At 33.7% G+C, this 18,008-nt stretch overlaps 1 protein-coding gene across 1 annotated transcript in view; it reads left to right on the top strand.

Annotated features, from left to right (window-relative positions):
- The window catches only part of dpr20 (defective proboscis extension response 20), a 72,318-nt gene that overhangs the window by 9,645 nt on the left and 44,665 nt on the right, over positions 1 to 18,008 (top strand). Inside the window, 1 exon segment of the mRNA XM_017620197.1 lies at positions 11,461 to 12,394. Coding sequence (XP_017475686.1) covers positions 11,461 to 12,394 — 934 coding nt within the window.

The following is an 18,008-nucleotide window of genomic DNA, read 5'->3' as shown; positions in this document are numbered from 1 at the left end:
TCGCCGAGTTTTTGACGGTGTCTGAGATGGCCGAAGGGTTAAAACTGATTACGGACTGATGAATTTATGGTCCGAGCTTCCTCTAGCCAAAATGTCAGATGTATCGATTACCAGGTACGCCTCTGTTTTCAATTTTTCTCGATCAGGTCAGTTTCCCAGGATATTTTCTCTTTTATGAAAAAAAACAAAATCAATCATTAACTGGGAAAATATTAAAAAAATACAGTTTCTTTGTAAGTATACATATTGTATTAAAGCCTGTTCTTTTATAGAAAAAATCAAGCTATTAACGAAGAAATGAAATGCGTTATACTTTTTTTGTATGAAATAGTATGAGCAGGAAAGAATGTTACTCATACGCCATATCGTACATGGCCGTAATCGTACAAATATAAAGGTACATGGCGTATGATGAGCATTTTCCATGCTAAAGTCTAATTTTTTTTATTCAGAATGCAAATTTAAAATGAAAATATATTTGGAAAATGACCTGATCTGGAAAAACGGTATATAGAGCTGTAATCTATGACCCAAAATTAAGTTTATGTATCTCGGCATTTTTTAATGTGATAAGTCGCGGCGTAGAAATTTTTTTTTTGTTTTTCACTTACATCCTATTATCGGACTTGGCTTAAAAGTTGCGAAATGAATGTTCGTTTATTAGAGAAAATTTTCGAGAAAATCGATCAACACCTGTTGTTTGAAATACCACACTTTAATATCCGACTGCAAATGCCGAAGATATGACGCAAACTGTATACGCCCGCTGGGTCCAGCAAAAAACTAAAATAAATATAAAAGAAAAATTCGAAATTGCCTTGCAAAAATACTTACTCTTTTTAAGTAAATAATAGTAATAACTAATTGGCTAGAAAAATAAAACTTTCGGTATAAAAAAAGACGTGCCTTCTGAGCATCGCACCCATACCAAAACGTAGGAGATATTCCACGTAAAAAATATACAATAATCACTGATGTTTCGAGAATATGTTTCACTCGCTTCTACGAAAATGTCTTTAATTACTTTTTTTGCTGTCCACTGCCAGATGACCCCACAAAATCTTATTTCCATCATTAATTTAATATAGATAGCACAAGTATTCCAAAAGATGGTTAATGAAACTTTCCTTTACATAAATTTTATTGCCGTTTTTCATGTTCGTAATTTCGTAACATTTACTTTTTTTCATATTTCTTCCTTTATGCCGTTAAATTTACTATGTACAACAACCTTCACTGCCATAAGAGTTCAATTAAAATTCATTCGTTCGTGCTGTTTTTGCTTTGGCCCATTTGCTAGCGGGCGCTGGCATTGACTGTTAATTCAATTATGTACATATATATGTATGTAAGTTTGCGAATATTTACAGATGTATAGATGTATAGATGCATATGTATGTACTTAATACAAGCGTTGACCTTCATTAAAAGTTTCATTATAGCAAAAAAGGCTAATTTGCACTAAAGAGTATATTGAAAGATGAAGGATAAAGTTGAATTTCTCTCTTGACTTTCACTTTCACTTTCACTTCCAATTAAAATTTTATTGTAGAAATGTTGCATGAATGTATGTATATGTAACTGTACTTGTATTTGCTTTTTATTTTATGTACCAGCTGCAAAATTAGTGAAAGTATGAAAACGGACTAGCCAATAAAGTTAGTTAGCTTTGGTATATGTTTGTATTTAAGTTTGAATATTTATTATAGTAGATGCTTTAGTAAATATGTACATGCATATACATTGTATACAATACATACGTACATCAGCCTTCATGCGATTTTGTGCTGCAATGTACTCGTATTTCCTCATTTAAGTCATAAATATTTATTTACCGAGCTTGTTTCAAAAATTTATATGACTTTCAAAACTTTTTTCAAAGCGCTTAGATAAATTGCAATTTATTATTAATATGGAAAAATATTTACGCATGGGTTTTATCTTACCAAAAGAAAATTTAAAGAGTGTTCGAGACACTAATTTCTCCTATAACAATACAAAGAAAAAAGACATACATTAATTAAAATTCGATATGAACAAAGATAATAGTGTCCTTACCTTATATAAAACTCGGGAGTGTTATTAATAAGAATTATTAATGCTAGGGTCAGTGCACTGCGACGTTAAGATCTATTGTGCCTTGGTGTTGGTGGATTCTTCAGGCAGGATGCCACCAACGAGAAGAAGAGAAATCGCTGCTAAAGTTGCCCCTTGCGCTTTTTGTGAATCTCTTCTTCTAGTTTAAAGAGGATAGAGATTACACCTCGGAAGAGTTATGGGCCCATGAAAGGCTTATTTATAAACAAATTCTTCTTCTTCTTCTTGTTTGGTGCTGTAGCCCCCTAAGCGATTCTGTCCGAGTTCAATAAATCACGTCGTTTTTCGTTTGTACCAACTGACGCCAATTGGAAATGCCAATTGAAATCAAGTCCTTCTCCGTTTGTTCTTTTATCGCAAAGGCGTTCTCCCTATTCCTCTCTTACCACCAGCGGGTTCCGAGTTAAATACATTTAGGGCTGGAGCATCTGTGTCCATTCAAACGATAAGACATTTGATAAAGTTTTAAAATCAAAACCAATTAACACTAATTCAATGAGTCTAAAAAACAAAATATTTTCCACTTTTTAGTCGATTTCGACTATTGAGTGGAAGGTCGACCTATCTTGGCAGCTTTTAAACAAAAGATTCAAAAATAACTTACTGATGTTAAGTAAACCATTCTGTCATCCTGCGTCAATATGTAAACAAAGTATTTTATAAATTTTAAAACTTCAAAACATCTTGCTTACTTATTTGCTAAAATGACATTTTATCACTACATTTAACATCCATGCTTAGCTACATACATTGCTCATGCACAAAAGTACGTACATACTACTAAAGATGGCGTTTTTAAATCGATTAAGCCGAAGATCGATTAATCGGGCCCTTCGGATTCGATTTTTTGCCGATTTTTTAGTTCCGATTTGATCTGTGAATGGATTCAAAAAATGCGAGAATCAACATTCTAGTTTTTTCCAATTGATGCATATTGATCAACGGTATACCTCAGAAAATCTATAAAATTTTAAAGAAAAATAATGGGAACGATCTTCCGTCATAAGGGATGACAAATTTGGTTTGGAGACAAATTGGTTTCGGCGTTGTGCCCTCTTCAGTGCCTTTTTTCATTCGAACGTTGTCTCCAAACCAAATTTGACAAGGGTTGGCGGAAAATCGTTCCCTATTATATCACACCACTACCCTGTCGGAAACACCAACAAAGAAAATAGAAAAATAATGGGGCTTGACATTTCCCACCTTTCTCACTTGAGAGAGCAAAAACCAAAGAATTCAATGACCTGCCTCTCTGTGTCCTCCTCGAAGCCTCTTGGAAATAACGCTATATAAAATTACGGCTAATACTACAACAAAAACAACAGTAAGCGGAATTCCAAACTTTTTGGAAATTTTTATAGAAATTTGGCACTCCTTAATTACTCGTCTTAGAAAAACATTGAGAACGAATGCAGTTTTGCAGCAATTCTTTTCTAAAAAGAGTAAATCTTGAGTTAGCGGAAAAAAACTAAAAAGCGTCCGTATATATGTATATTCGTAAGCTCCATTGCATTATACACTATTCAAAATAGTGGTTAATTTCGAAGTAAAACATACAATTTTTTCTCATTTGTGATAAAATAAAACTCAAAAAAATTTAAGCATTTCCACTAGGCATTCAATGACAAAAATTTTAATGACAATGTTGGGCATTACGTTCATAAAAATATTCATTAGTGCGATTCTTGAAACATCGCAAAATGGCTATTTTGGTGAAATTATAACTTTGCAAAAAAAAAAATTTTATGAACGACTTATCGCAACTCCGGATTGCAAATGTTTTTTTTTTCGAAATGCTGCACATAAGTGAAAAAGAAACCATTAATTGCATTGGCATGTATTTTTTTATTTATTTTTTTTTTTAACACATCGTTAGCTACTTGATAGCCTTTGAATAAATCTGCATATTGGATCTGTTATGAAAAATTTATGACTTTTTTTAAATTCAGTTTTTGATGCAGAATGACAGAGAATGCGAAACTACATCTATTTTTCGCCCCTCCTGAACAATTTCAAAAAAAAGGACTTGACACCTTTTCCCCCTTAGGTAACGATGTATGCTTTAAAAATTACAATAATAGTTGGGTCAGATTGCCGTGTTTTGTTTCTTTATAAAAACTAAATAAAAAACGTTATTTGACTACATAAACATATGAATCAATTTTGGGAGATCGTTTTAATTTTTGCCGATTTCTTCCAGCATCGATTATTTTTATTGCGATTCGAAACGATTCAAAAATCGATTATTTTTATTTCGATCTGGCATCTCTAATACATATGTACATGTCCATATTTATGGACATTTTAAGTCCATGCAAGAGTATTAAAATTCTTTGATATTTTAGATGCAATTTTGTCTTAAAATGAATGCTTGTGCACATACATATGTATGTAGGTATGCAAGAATTTTGCTTGCATTAAATTTTGGCATGCACTGCTTTCTATACACAAGTACAAGTAAATAAACAACCTGTTATATACATATTTTTGTATGCATGAACATAAAGCTAAACCAAGACGGTTGCATTTCATTCACAAAAATTTATATGCATGCATTTATGGTTGGTCGTTTTAAATAAAGTATTTACTCTTACGGTTGAAAAAATATAGCAAATAAAAGAGAATTTGTTGCCATTGTTATGCAAAAATACTTATATTTAAATGTTTGACATTTTTCACCCTTCGACTTTGTACCTTTGTATGTTTTCATATATGTGTATGTATGTATGTATGTAGCTGTTTCCCTCCTTTCACAAACTAAAGTTGCAACTAGAGGGCGAGAACAATTGGTGAGATGAGCGTTTACATGTGAAAGCAGTGGGTGGCAATAGCTGCTGTGCCTGTTGCTTAATTGTATGTTAGGTAGTTGCAGACATTTTTCGATGCAACTTGAAATTTGGTTTACCTGTAGTCGAGGTTTACTTTGAATTTGTGGCAAAAATATGGCTCTTTATTCTTACTCTTCTTTTCCTTATTCAGATTTACTTGTAAATTTTTAGTGCATTACCAACATTGGCCGGGCGGCTACCGGCATTTGAGAAAATAAGGGATTTATGCGATAAACTAAATATAGTATTCCGACTTAACTCCATTCCTACTGGGCTTGCTTATAACTTTTGAGCGACTATAGTTAAGCAATTAGATAACTTATCCTTTCATATACAAAGTATTAATTCTTACATACATATGTACATACATACATACATACATATGTATGAAGCATATGTGCACACTTTGTGCCATGAAAGGTATTATTTTCGGTTTTCAGCTCTAAAAATTTTTAAAGTAAATAAATCAAAAAGGGAAGCATTTGTCAAAGTTTGAGTCTACCCAACAAAAAGGATTTTACTTTTCAGTTATTCAAGAAAGAAAAACATGCTCTCTGTACTAAAATTTTGGCACGTAGTGAAAAATTTATGCAGCATGTTACACAGAAAAATTAATTTGGCCAACTTGGAATGGAAATGGTTGGCAGAGAACGCTTTGAGAACGAGAAAACAGAGCTACCACTACGAAATAGCAACATATGTACTTACCTCTAGTCGCTCGGAACTTTTTGAGACCCAATCTAGCCAATTAATTTTGAAGGTTATTAAATACAAAATGATCTTATATATAAAAGGATGTGTTATTTATTTATTTATTTTTTACGAGAAGTAAGCAGCGAAAGCCGATATACCCCGCCCTCAGCGTGGGACCTTAACCCGAACTAAACCTCTTAGCGCATTATCCCCCGCTACTATCTTCAAGCATTTCGTCGGGAGGCGGTTTGAGCACGAAGCTCACACGTACGTAACTGTTCTAGTGTTTTCAATTAGTTAGTCAAGCACTTCCGGTTTGTTTAGCTCACTTCCAGTAGAAACCGGAAGTCGGTAATACGATCGAAAGGTAGAGAGAGCATCCCTGACTTGATAATTAAACTTTCCTCCATTTTAGAGGGGGTTGACGGGTGGTCTTGGATACCCTACATCATACGCAAAGGGAATTCTTGTTCAGGTCATCAGCCGTTCGTTCGATTTTCAATAAATGAGGTTTCATTTTTTGTTCCTTAATAAGGGGCCACGTTTTAAAAATTTTAGTTCAAGTTATTTAAAATCAATTATTAAAACATGGCTAACGAACGAAGTGGTTATACAAATTCTTTATTTCTTAACTGCATGAAGGAAGGTTGCCACCTGTTTAAAAATTAAATTCCTTTTGAATTAAGAGAATTTTATGATTTAAATATGTGCATATAAGCATGTGGGTGCCAGACGAAAGAGATTTAAAAAGGCAGTAGCTGAAAATTTTCTGAATAGGGTTGCCACCTGTTTTAAGTTAAGTTTAAGTTAACTTATACATGAGTTATATGAAATATTATAACAATGGTGTGAGGCGAAAGGGTGTTAAGAAAACTTTAGTTTGAACATTCGAATTTTTTCGAGGTGTTTGAAGCTGGTTGCCAGCAATTGAAAAAATTAAATTCAAACTATTTAATGAACTAAATGAATTATTAAAAGATGGTTTGAAAAGGATTCATTTCTGAGAGTTTCCACGTGTTTAAAAAATCCTCTTTCAGTGAATTGAAATATTAATATAAACGAAAGTGATTTAGAAAGACTCTATTTTAAAAATGCATTTAGAAAGGGTTGCCACCTCTTCTAAGTATCGATTTTTTTTTACTTATTCACTAAATAACTGAAATACTGAGATTTGAATGTCAAACGAAAGAGAAAAGAAACTTCAGTTTGAAAATATTTTTTATTAGGGTTGCCACCTATTCGAAAATTAATATCTATCTAACTATGTAAAATCAGCGAAGCCATTTTTTGTGAAAGTTATCAGATCTGCGCCATTATTTCTAATTTCAAGAGCGAGATGTGATGTTAAAGAATTATGCTTGTAGATGTGCAATAATGTCAAAATTTTTTGAAGTTGAACTTTTTATAGAAATGTTTTGATATTTGATGAAATAGAAACTCGACACCACGCAAGTTCTCTCTTAACTCAGAAATGGGTGGACGGTTTAAGAGAAACATTTGAAATATTAATTAAGATTTTTAAGCAGGGTTGCCATCTGTTTAAGTTAAATTAAATTTTAGAGTTTCAAAGTCATGCGGCTTCACTAGGTCCTTATAATCGAACACACTTTATATGAAAGAAAATGAATGTTCTGAACTGCATATTTTAAACAGTAAATTCCAGTTTCGCGACATTGAGTATGCGACCATGGATTGCGCGTTTTGCCATTTACGTATTTACCAATTTGCAATTATTTACAAATGTGTGTTAAGTTTTTAATGTTTGTTTCGTATCTTTGATGTGCCATTAATTCTGGCTGATTACAGACTTTAACAAATGGATTTACAAATATAATTTTAATTATATTTACATATACATGCATTAAAACGGGAAAAGAAATTACTTAATTAGCAACAGCAGAATAACTTGCCATACTTACTATTTGGATGGTAGTGAATAATAAATGTGCAATGAGAAATAGCGGCAATTTTTAATTGAAATTTAATTTTTCAACGTCAGAAAGCCATTTTATTAACATTTTTCATGACGTTTCCACTTAGATTTTTTTTTGCATTTTTTTTTTTGCAAATTCAACTTATTTCATCCAACTACATACATACATACATACCTACACAGATAATTTATGTTAATGCAACGTTGAATAGCCTGTAATTAGTATTGTTTCGTCTGTGCTGTTGGTGGCGTATGAANATTATGTTAATGCAACGATGAATAAATAGCCTGTAATTAGTATTGTTTCGTCTGTGCTGTTGGTGGCGTATGAATAACCATCAATTTAAATTCAATATATCATTGCCAAGGTCCAGCAAGGGTACACTCTGTTGAGCCTGCAGCGATTAATTTTAATAAAATTGGGACCGAAAAAAAGGGTGATATTCAATATGGCAATCAATTACAATCATTCATTTGTCGCTTGCGTGATGTCTACCGATAAAAAGTATACGGTTTCCACTTACGTGCATGTCTATGTATGTATATGTTTATTTTTGCAAGTAAAGTATCTTTGGTCGCAACTCGTTAAAACATTGATGGCATACACTTAGGCGGTGAAATTAGTGTGCTATATATATGTACATTAGGAGGAGTAAATTTGAGTTTGAAAAAAGTGTATGGCATTTTCGAATTCTTTGTTAGATTCTAAGCAAAAATGGAGAAACAAAGTACGAGTATATACCAAAAATTACGTTTGACCCTCTAAATTGTTAAAAGAAAAATCAGTGTATAATTTATAATTTTTTTCTGAATTTTTTTTTGAATGATTTTGTCTTTTCTTCATATTGAGAAAACTACATCATAAAACCGAGAAAATAAGAAAAAATATGTATGTAATTTCTTGGTACAATGAAAAATAATTTTATATTTTTTTTTTGAAAATTGGGAGGGTCAAACATTATTTTTGTTATATAGTTTGTTCGCCATTTTTGCTTAGAATTAATCGTAGAATTTGAATTTGCTACACACTTCTAAAATTTTGCTCCGAACCAATTACTCCGCCCTAATGTACATACATAACTATTCAAAAATATTCCATGGCAAACATACGGCGGCGGAAATATAAATAGGGACGCGACATTTTAACACATTTTGCCAATTTTTCTTTTATTTTGCATACAATTTTGAAACTTTTTAAGTAAATTTTTTGTACGAATTTTGGTATACAGTTTTGTAGCCGATTCAATTTTAGTATAATAAAGTGCAAGTTTGAAGTGGCTACATAATACCGTTGATTGTTGGATTTTTTATTTAAATTATTTATTTTTTCTTTTTGATTTCTTATAAGGAATTTGACAATACAGTTTTGAGACCGACTCAATTTTGAAGTGGCTACGAAATACCGTTGATTGTTGGAGACTTTTTCTTTAATTTCTTTCATACCAAAATTTGTTCGACAATTATTTTATATGGAGAAACTAAGCAACACTCTCAACAAAAAGTATTTCCAAAAGCAACAGTAGACTTAGGCCCTTCAAACTTGCACTTTATTACACTAAATTTTACGAAAATTTCTAAAATTTTCTTAACTCTTGTTAAAAATTTTCAAACTTAATGATAGGTAATGAGCTATATTATACAAAAAAAAAAAAAACATTTCAACTTGTTAAAATGTCGCGTTCCTATCTATATTTTTTTTATATTATATTTTTTATATTTACTGTAAATTTATAAAACTTCTTTTTGCTTACTTATGGTTCCTAAAAACAAGAATACAAAATTTCCCCGAGACCTTTTCGAGGCATTGTTAAGTAATGTAGATTTAAACGAATTTTAATAATGTTTTTTTTTTTTAATTTTCACACGGTAGCTTTGCAGTGTACAATATATCAGCCAAAGGGTCCAAAAGGCTTTAGGACTTATCAGCATTATGCATCGAGGACAAAGAAAAAAACTTTTAGGCACTAAAAATTATCGAGCTTACAGTAAAATTATAATAATATTTGCTTTGTCGACCCAAAGCTGCGGATTAGTGTGGAACGACATTTATCTTCACAGTTGGTTTGCATTTATTAAAAAAACGAAACAAATAAAATAAAATATTTTTTGCTAATAACAAATACCAAAACCCTTCATTCGCAATTAATTGAATGTCATTAGTGTGCTCTCGAACCAGGAAAAGCCACCATTATTTTTAATAGAATTTCACAGAGCACCAAATCCATAAAAGTATCCTCCGGCTTCCTGCAAAACGATACGGATCAACCCCCGCTGTAATATCTGAATTTGGGAAACAAGCGAAGACTCCTATAAATGAATATTTAAAAAACGCATTTTGGAAAAGATTTCATGTATGATCGGTTCAAGTAGTTTTTGAGACAAACATATATGATATAAGTGGGCGGTAATTTTTTGATAAAGAGCGATTGTATATATCAGTTTGGAATGAATATTGATAAATTCCTTAGCCACATTGCTCAATTTTTATGCGATTGCAATAAATGAGCTAAAATAATAAAAAAATAGATTTAATTTTAGATAGTACTACATATTTTGAAGTTGTGAAAATCTTCGATGGTCCAAATTTAAAAAATTAAGAGAAATATGTTTTTTTTTTATTTTACCTGATAAAAAATCCCAACAAGTCAAGTCTAACAATAGGTTATTTTATGCCATTGTAAAGGCCTATATATCCTTTTCTCAGGTCATACTCGATCTTTGAAATCTAATCAAAAATAGTCATTCAAAAACTCATTAATCTACAAAATCGTGTTTTCTGACCTAAATCGAAAGGTCGCGATTTTTAAATGACCTTTAAAAAATCTATAATATTTCAAAAATAATATTTCTCATAAAACTGAATAAAATTAGGGGGTAGGGTCTTGAAATTTCCAAAAAGGCATTTTCGATGGGCACCCCTAATGTATGTAGTGTACTTTTCTTAAAAAATCTATTACCACCTCGATGCGGTATTTTCTAGCTTTGTTCTAAAATTTCAAAGTATCCTTTGAGTTGAACTAAATTTCAAGCTTAAAGAAATTGCGTATATTTTTTAAATGAAACCCCTTAAATTCATTTTTTTAACTTGCTAAACATTCAATTCTTTACTAAACATTCACGTCGAATTGTATGTATAAACATAGACATATGAAAAAAAGTATGTTCTCATAAATGTATGGAAATGTTGTGCGTCATTGTCTGTCTTTGCGAACATATCTGTGTGCTATGTATTTAGCTATATTAGGGTCGTCCTTAAAAATCAAATGCGCGATTTTTTTCAGTCTCACCCCCTTAATCGGGTATAACAATGTCGATTTCTGTGACAAATTTTGGGCCCGATCGAAGTCGCCAGATGCCTTTGAGGACTCAAAAATCGAAAAATTGTATTTTTTTCCACCTAATGCACAAAATATATAGTTACCACTAAAGTCGAGGATATCACATACAAAATTTATTCGCGATTTTAGTNTTTTGTATTTTTTTCCACCTAATGCACAAAATATATACCACTAAAGTCGAGGATATCACATACAAAATTTATTCGCGATTTTAGTCGGTTAAGACGTCTTCATAGGGTAATCTGAACTTCGACCCCTGTGCGACACGTCTTAACCGTCTTCAATCGGGGCAAAAAATTTATACATACGCGATGTTTTCGACTATAGCAGCATCGACGTAGGGGTGGAGGCGTAGGAAATCTGATGTTAAAATTGGCTTCCTACAATTAAGGACCACCCTAAGCTACATACATACGTATGTACATATTTGTTTATTGTTTCTGCCCAATCAACTTTGTAATTGCTCCTGATTCATCCACATTATTCTACTGTGTATTCTTTCTTTTTGCATTCACTCACGCTTTCTAAATATATTTTTTTTCATTGCGACTATCTGCTATTTGCATTTCAGATTCGCATGAAATCGATAATATGGATTACGTCATGTCGAAACATATTGCTTCGCTGACGCATCGGACGACGGATGACGCTGTCAGTGTGAGTTTCATGAGTGAGGAGAGTGCGACGCCGAGGATGAATGCGTACGCTAGTAGCAGTAACAGCAATAGCAACAAATACCATAACAACAACAATAGTAGCATAAATATCAACGATTACAATAGCGATAGCAGTAATAATAATCAAACACAGGACAATTTGATGTCCTTATCGTTATTAAGCATGAACGACCATAATATGGAAATGTCCGAAATGAGGCGGGAAATGGTGGCGGATATGTCCTTGACATCTTCAAAAACAGAGTTAGAGCCATCATCAGCGTCTTCATTGTCATCATCCGCTGCAGTAAGCTTAGCGGCAGCGGCACAGTCGGCCTCTCTAACATCAGCCGATTTATCTGACTCATTCGCCGATAGTGCAATGGCCGTAAGCACTTCAAATCACAAATCGGCATATGATCGAAGTGCCGTCGACGTCGCCGTCGCTGAAGCAGGGGCTGGTGCTGGTGTGCGCAATCCAACGACCAACGAAAACCACTACAGCAGCAACGGCAACAACAATAACATGCAACATCTTGGCTCACAGCGCATCGCTTTGAAAACGACAGCGAAAACAAAAACCACTTTGGCCACCGAGCAGCATCAACATGCGGCGGTGCACCAGCACCAGCAGCACAATTCAAAGTCAAAATCTTCCGCCACGTTGACTACTGCCGCCACGGCCGCTGCCGGTTCCGGTGCCACAGCAGCACGACAGCGTAGCTCTGTTGCAAAGAAGGTGGAAAGCAAATACGTACTGCCCAAACCACAGAAGACCGATGCGCCAATGCTGAACTACATTTTCGATACATTCTCATCGGCGAACAAACATCATCATCACGATCAGAGGTAAGTGAAATAGTGAAAATGGCCCAGTTGGCTGACGTTGGCTGGCAAATGTGTTGCAAATGCGCTAAAAGTACTCCACACATACATACATAATTATATGAAAATATGCGGGCCAATCCATGCCAAATCGACCACTGGTTGGCATCGACCATTTTTGATTTGCATACGTTTTGGGCAGAACCCTTCTTATATCATATAACGAAGTTCCGCAAATAAAAAAAAAAATAGAAAAAAATATAGAAATTAAATAAAATAAATTTCAAAATGTTCCGGATTTTGCAAGCTAGTTTTTGGAATATCTCAAAAACGATTATAGTTACAAGAACATTTTTGGTTTCGTTTTAAATGGCTATATAAGAAAATATGTTACAAAAATCAAAAATAAAAGAATTAAAGAATCTTGAAATTTAAAATATCATTAAAGCAAAAACTCATTTAAATTTGGTTCATTTTTTTTATCAATACCTCGAACTGATCCTAAACAATCCTGAAAAAAAAAAAAAAAATTTTCGAAAGTTCAGAATTTCACAATCTTCCGGATTGCGCAAGTTAATTTTTTGGAATAAAGAAAAATATGTTCAAAAAATAATTTACAGAATTTTGAAATTAAAAAAATCGTTAAAGCAAAAAATGTTATATAAATTTTGGGATACATTTTTTATACAATACCCCTAACTCATGTTAAAAGATACTGAAATTTTCAATGTGTTCCTTTAATATATGGATTTTTTCCCTTTGAAAACAAAAATTGTTTTCCAAACTCTAAATTGAAAGTAAATTTAATTTAAATAAATATTTTTGTGTTTATGTTCTTACAAAAATGCTTCTGGCCTTGCTTTAATGGGATATCTTAAAAAAAAAATTAATAAAAAAAATTTACAGAATTTTTAAATTTAAAAAAATTGTAAAAGCAAAAACTTATTTACATACATTTCAGGCAAAATTTTTTACACAGTATTTCTAACTGATTTTAATAGATCCCGAAATTTTCAAAGTGTTTTTTAACATATGAATTTTTGAAATTTTGGAACAAAATATTGTTTGCAAAATATAAATAAAAATTTTTTAACATAACTTTACTTAGGGTTTTGAAAAAAGGGTTTTCTTTCAAATTTTAAAAATCTCATATTTTATAGAAAACATCTTGAAAGTTTCAGGATCTTTTAGAAATATTGTACATATCAAAGGAATTGGGTCAAACATTATTTTAAGGAGGAAAGTTATCAATTCCTCGGAATATTTTCTTTCATGTATATTATGAGATGTCCTTGGAACCGTTTTAGATTATTCTTTTTTATCGGAAAGGTGGCATACTAATTTGGTTTAGTTCCGATTACTGTGTCATGAAGAAATTAACTGTACTCCTAAATTTTTAAAGAGCATTGAAGTCGGTTGTATTTTTGCGTAGAAACTACTGTGGCTCTCAGGAATTTGTAAATTTCAAAATTCTGTAATTTTTTTTCGTATTTTTTATTATTTTTTCTTTATAGCCCTAAACATCAGCTTTCAAATGAAACCGCACCAGTTTTATGCTACATATGTATAATTGTTTTTGGGATATTCAGAATTAACTTGGAAAATTGCGAATATTGTGAAATTTAGAAATTTGCACAGCTTCCGAAAAAATGTCTAATTTTTTCCTTTGGCAAAACTTCGTTATTTGATTAAAGACAAGTTCTGATCAAAATTCATCCAAATCAAAAATGCTCGACTCCAACTGTTTAACATGGATTGACCCATGCTTATGTGCTACCCAGCAGCGCCAAAATACACTTAGCACTTGGAAAATAGGAATGTACGAGTATGTATGCAGTTAAGCGGAGGATGAGAGGTAACGCTAGTTGGGGATGTGCTGCGGCGCGGTTGACTCGGCGTGCACTTATCGGCGGCCAGAAGTGGTTACTAATGTGGTCGGCTCCTGCTCCATTTTCCTCACCTCTCCTCCGACCCCCCTCCCATTAGTAGCTTGTTGATGTGGCAATGCCTCAATGACAGTCAGCAGTGCCCGGCTATGGCACCGGCCTCACCAGGCCTCTAGCCATAGTTCAGCAACTGGCAAGCAGTTGTAATTCAAACTTAGTACATTTGTAAGTCATCAATCGAGTGTGCGCGTGCAAATGGATATATACGAGTACGTACATATGTATGTAAATGGTACGAGTGTGTGTATGTATTTATTTTTGCAAGTGTGTTTGTATTCGAGAGCACTCTTGCACATCTGCGTTCGAATGAGTACCTACCTACACATATCTACGTATACGTATAGGTAACTACATACACTCGTGCACATTGAAATGTTTCCTGTAAATGGAAATCGGTTAGTATATATGTATGTCTCGATCTGTGTCACGGCTAAATGATGCAGTGCAACATACAAATTCACACGCACGTTTAGATGATTGAATGCAAAACTGAGACCCCAGTGGAATATTTTTTGGTATATGTATTTGAATTGCTCAAAAAAGAAAGCCTATAAGTCCTATTTCATAATAGAATCATCGCCAACCGCTTGGTTGATGTTACGGAGGCCTATATCAGATAGGTCTTCTAACGCTGTGTACTCATATGCCCCTAGTATGATATTTCTACCCCTCATTAGATCTGGACATTTGCAAAGAAGGTGCTCTACTGTTCCTGCTCGTTTTCGTCTCTGCAGCTGCAGTTGTAAGCGATGAGCAGCCTTCTTTCGTAGGTTCCAATCGGCCAGTGCTCAGAAAGAATCGCTACTAGGCTACACAATGCCAGATTTTGGTTTTCTTAATTGTGCGTTCTTTTAGGGTTGAATACGGGCCCCATGAGTTTAGATATGCGGTAGCCTGCCGGCACCTTTGATCCAATCTCTGAAGATTTTGGAGTAAGATAACTCTACAAAAGGTTCCGATTTGGGGCGAGATCAGATTCTCGATTGAGAACAATGTGGAACCCTCTCTAGCTAACCCGTCTGCAGCTTTATTTCCAGGAATTCCGCGATGCCCAGGGACCCAAACTTAATCTAGATGAAGCTCACTACTTACTGAGTTTAAAAGTGTCCAAGGCCTTAATGGCCTCTTGGCTATCTGAGAAAACGGCTACACGAATGCCGTGACGTAAACAAATACGTTCCCAAAGCCTTCAGCTATAGCGAAAACATCTACCTAGAAAAAACTTGCAAAATCGGCCAGACGAATTGCACTTCTTTATCTCAGGGGTTCAGAGTAAAAGTCTGCTCCAACTCCGCGTTCCATTTTGGAGCCATCGATGTACAGATGATGTATCCACACAGAGGTATTAAATTCCCCGTCCTAGTCGGCATTCGACGCAAGAATGACCCCGAAAGGCCTGTTGTTGGTCTCATCTTAGATGCCAGTCGAGAAATTGTACTGCTATTCCCGATTGTTCGTTCTTTCCATACACCCAGTCATCTGAATCTTATAGCCGATAGTGATGTGGTGTGCTTATGTGAAGGTCTATAGGAAATAGGTTTGTAATAACATTGACGCCGCTTGTAGGGCAAGTTTTCATGCTTTAAAGTTGTCCACCATGCCCGGGAACCATAGCTTAAATACAACCGCTGTGTAAATTCAGATTACCAGTTTTGGACTAATACCCCATGTCTTCTCAGATGGCCGCTTACAGGAGTAATAGGCAATGCTCGCTTTCTTTATTTTCTCTTCAATATATATTTTCTCAGATACTTCACTTGTTGAGATAATCGTAGTTTTTATCCACTGTATAAAAAGAGAAAAACTATGAACTAATTTCATGATATGAAAAATTTGGAGTTTGAGTCTTTGCCAATTTTCTCTTTTCGAGTTTTTAACCCACAAAACTTTAATCTCTGTAGTAATATTGAAACAACAAGATGCATTTTGAAGTTTTCTAATAATATACTAAACGTGCGCTCGACTTGAGTTGATATAAGTGGCGCCCAATTTAAACATGGAACGTTTGAAATTTTCATATTATCAGGAATAAGGGCTTTTTCCTTGGCCTTTACAATTAAAGGTAGAAAAGGCAAAAAAGGAGGCAACATCAAATGTGTATATATGGAATCAGTGAAAGCTAAATCGTGGACATTCTTAATCGAATATAAATACTCTATTTCTTAAGCAGAAAAAAGGCAATTTCCATAAAATCCGTCTCCTGCCCCTAACAAACCACACCATTTCCGGTGGGGTCTAACTTCATCTCTAAACTGATTTTGTATGATTGCTGGCTTGCTTAGTCGTAGCTATGCACGTTCATTCGTCATTCAAATACGAGTGCATGAAGGCAAATGGATTGAATACATACATACATACATATATACCTAACTACTTCTCCTTGCACTTAGTAAAAAAAATAAATAAATACACACGTTGCATTGTAACAGCTGCTGCGCGCAGCACCACACTCGAAATTGCTTGTTCGTCAGTTGTATTGTAGAATATTGGTGTATTGTGCACGTAAAGCTATAGTACAATGGCCATACACGTGCACACATACATAAGTGCATACACACATACATATGTATGTATGCATGAAAGTGTTTGTAATGCAATGCGGTTTGTAATTGAAAAGAAAGAAAGAAAAAGTTGCAAAAGTATCGTTTGGGATTCAAGTTAAATCCAGTCAACTGAAAAAAAGTTGTTTGTATTATGGAAATCCCTGAATTGAAATTATGCAACAAAATTTTTGAAAAATATGCAAATTACAAGAGGTTTAATAAAATCAAAGAAGAAAGGTATATGGAAACGTTGAATAGCTCTGCACTTTGATGCAAATGGAATTACGAGCGTCTTATGTTTTGAATGATGCAATTTATTAAATTTTGCTGCTTTTGATTTTACAAATCTGCAAAGATTTTTTGTCTATGAAATGCTTAGTTGCATTGAGTAAGAGTTTGTTGTTATCTTAAATCACAAGAATTAAGTTCTATGAATTATGATGGAATTTTCTATGAATATCTATATACTTATTTCTACAAGGTATTTTTCTGTTACCCAACGATATCTGCTTTAATATTTTATCAAATTCTATGAATATCTCATTTTGAAGGGGAGCAGCTCGCGTACTTGCGACAAATAGGTGCGATAGGTGGCGCTGGGATCGACTTATTACCAAAAATCGTATTTATAGTCTGATTTCGGTCATATTTTTTATATGTATTGGTAAGAAGGAAGGAAAACATCTCTGCGAAAAATTGTTCAGCTAGAAAGCGCTGAAGTCGAGTTATCTATACCAATATATATATTTAAGCTTTTTTTTTGGGTTCGCAAAGCTCGAGAACGGCTGAACTGATTTTTTTTAAATTTCGCACACCTATTTCAGAACTTCCAAGGATAATTATAGACTAAAAAACTCGAACATGATATGGAGATATATGAAAGTAATGGCATACTCATGGAGAGATGTTGGGCTATTTGAAAATGGGGCGTTGTGTGTGTTTGAGAGCTTCTCTGGATAGTTTCAGTTCAAAATTTGACCCGCCAGGTGGAGCTGGAGTCGAGTTATTACTAAAAAATCGTATTTGTGATGCGATTTGGCTCATATTCGAGAACGACAATACCATTACAAAAAATATCCGCCGGGTGAATCTGGAGTCGAGTTTTTACTAAAAATCGTCAAGTGGAAAAAAGTGCCATGAATGTCCGAT

The sequence above is a fragment of the Rhagoletis zephyria genome, unplaced genomic scaffold (assembly GCF_001687245.7).
Source record: "Rhagoletis zephyria isolate East Lansing unplaced genomic scaffold, Rhagoletis_zephyria_1.1 Rzeph_scaffold_02077, whole genome shotgun sequence".
Taxonomy (NCBI): Eukaryota; Metazoa; Arthropoda; class Insecta; order Diptera; family Tephritidae; genus Rhagoletis; species Rhagoletis zephyria.
The sequence above is the reverse complement of the archived record's forward strand: the minus strand, read 5'-3'. Positions and strand labels throughout refer to the sequence as shown.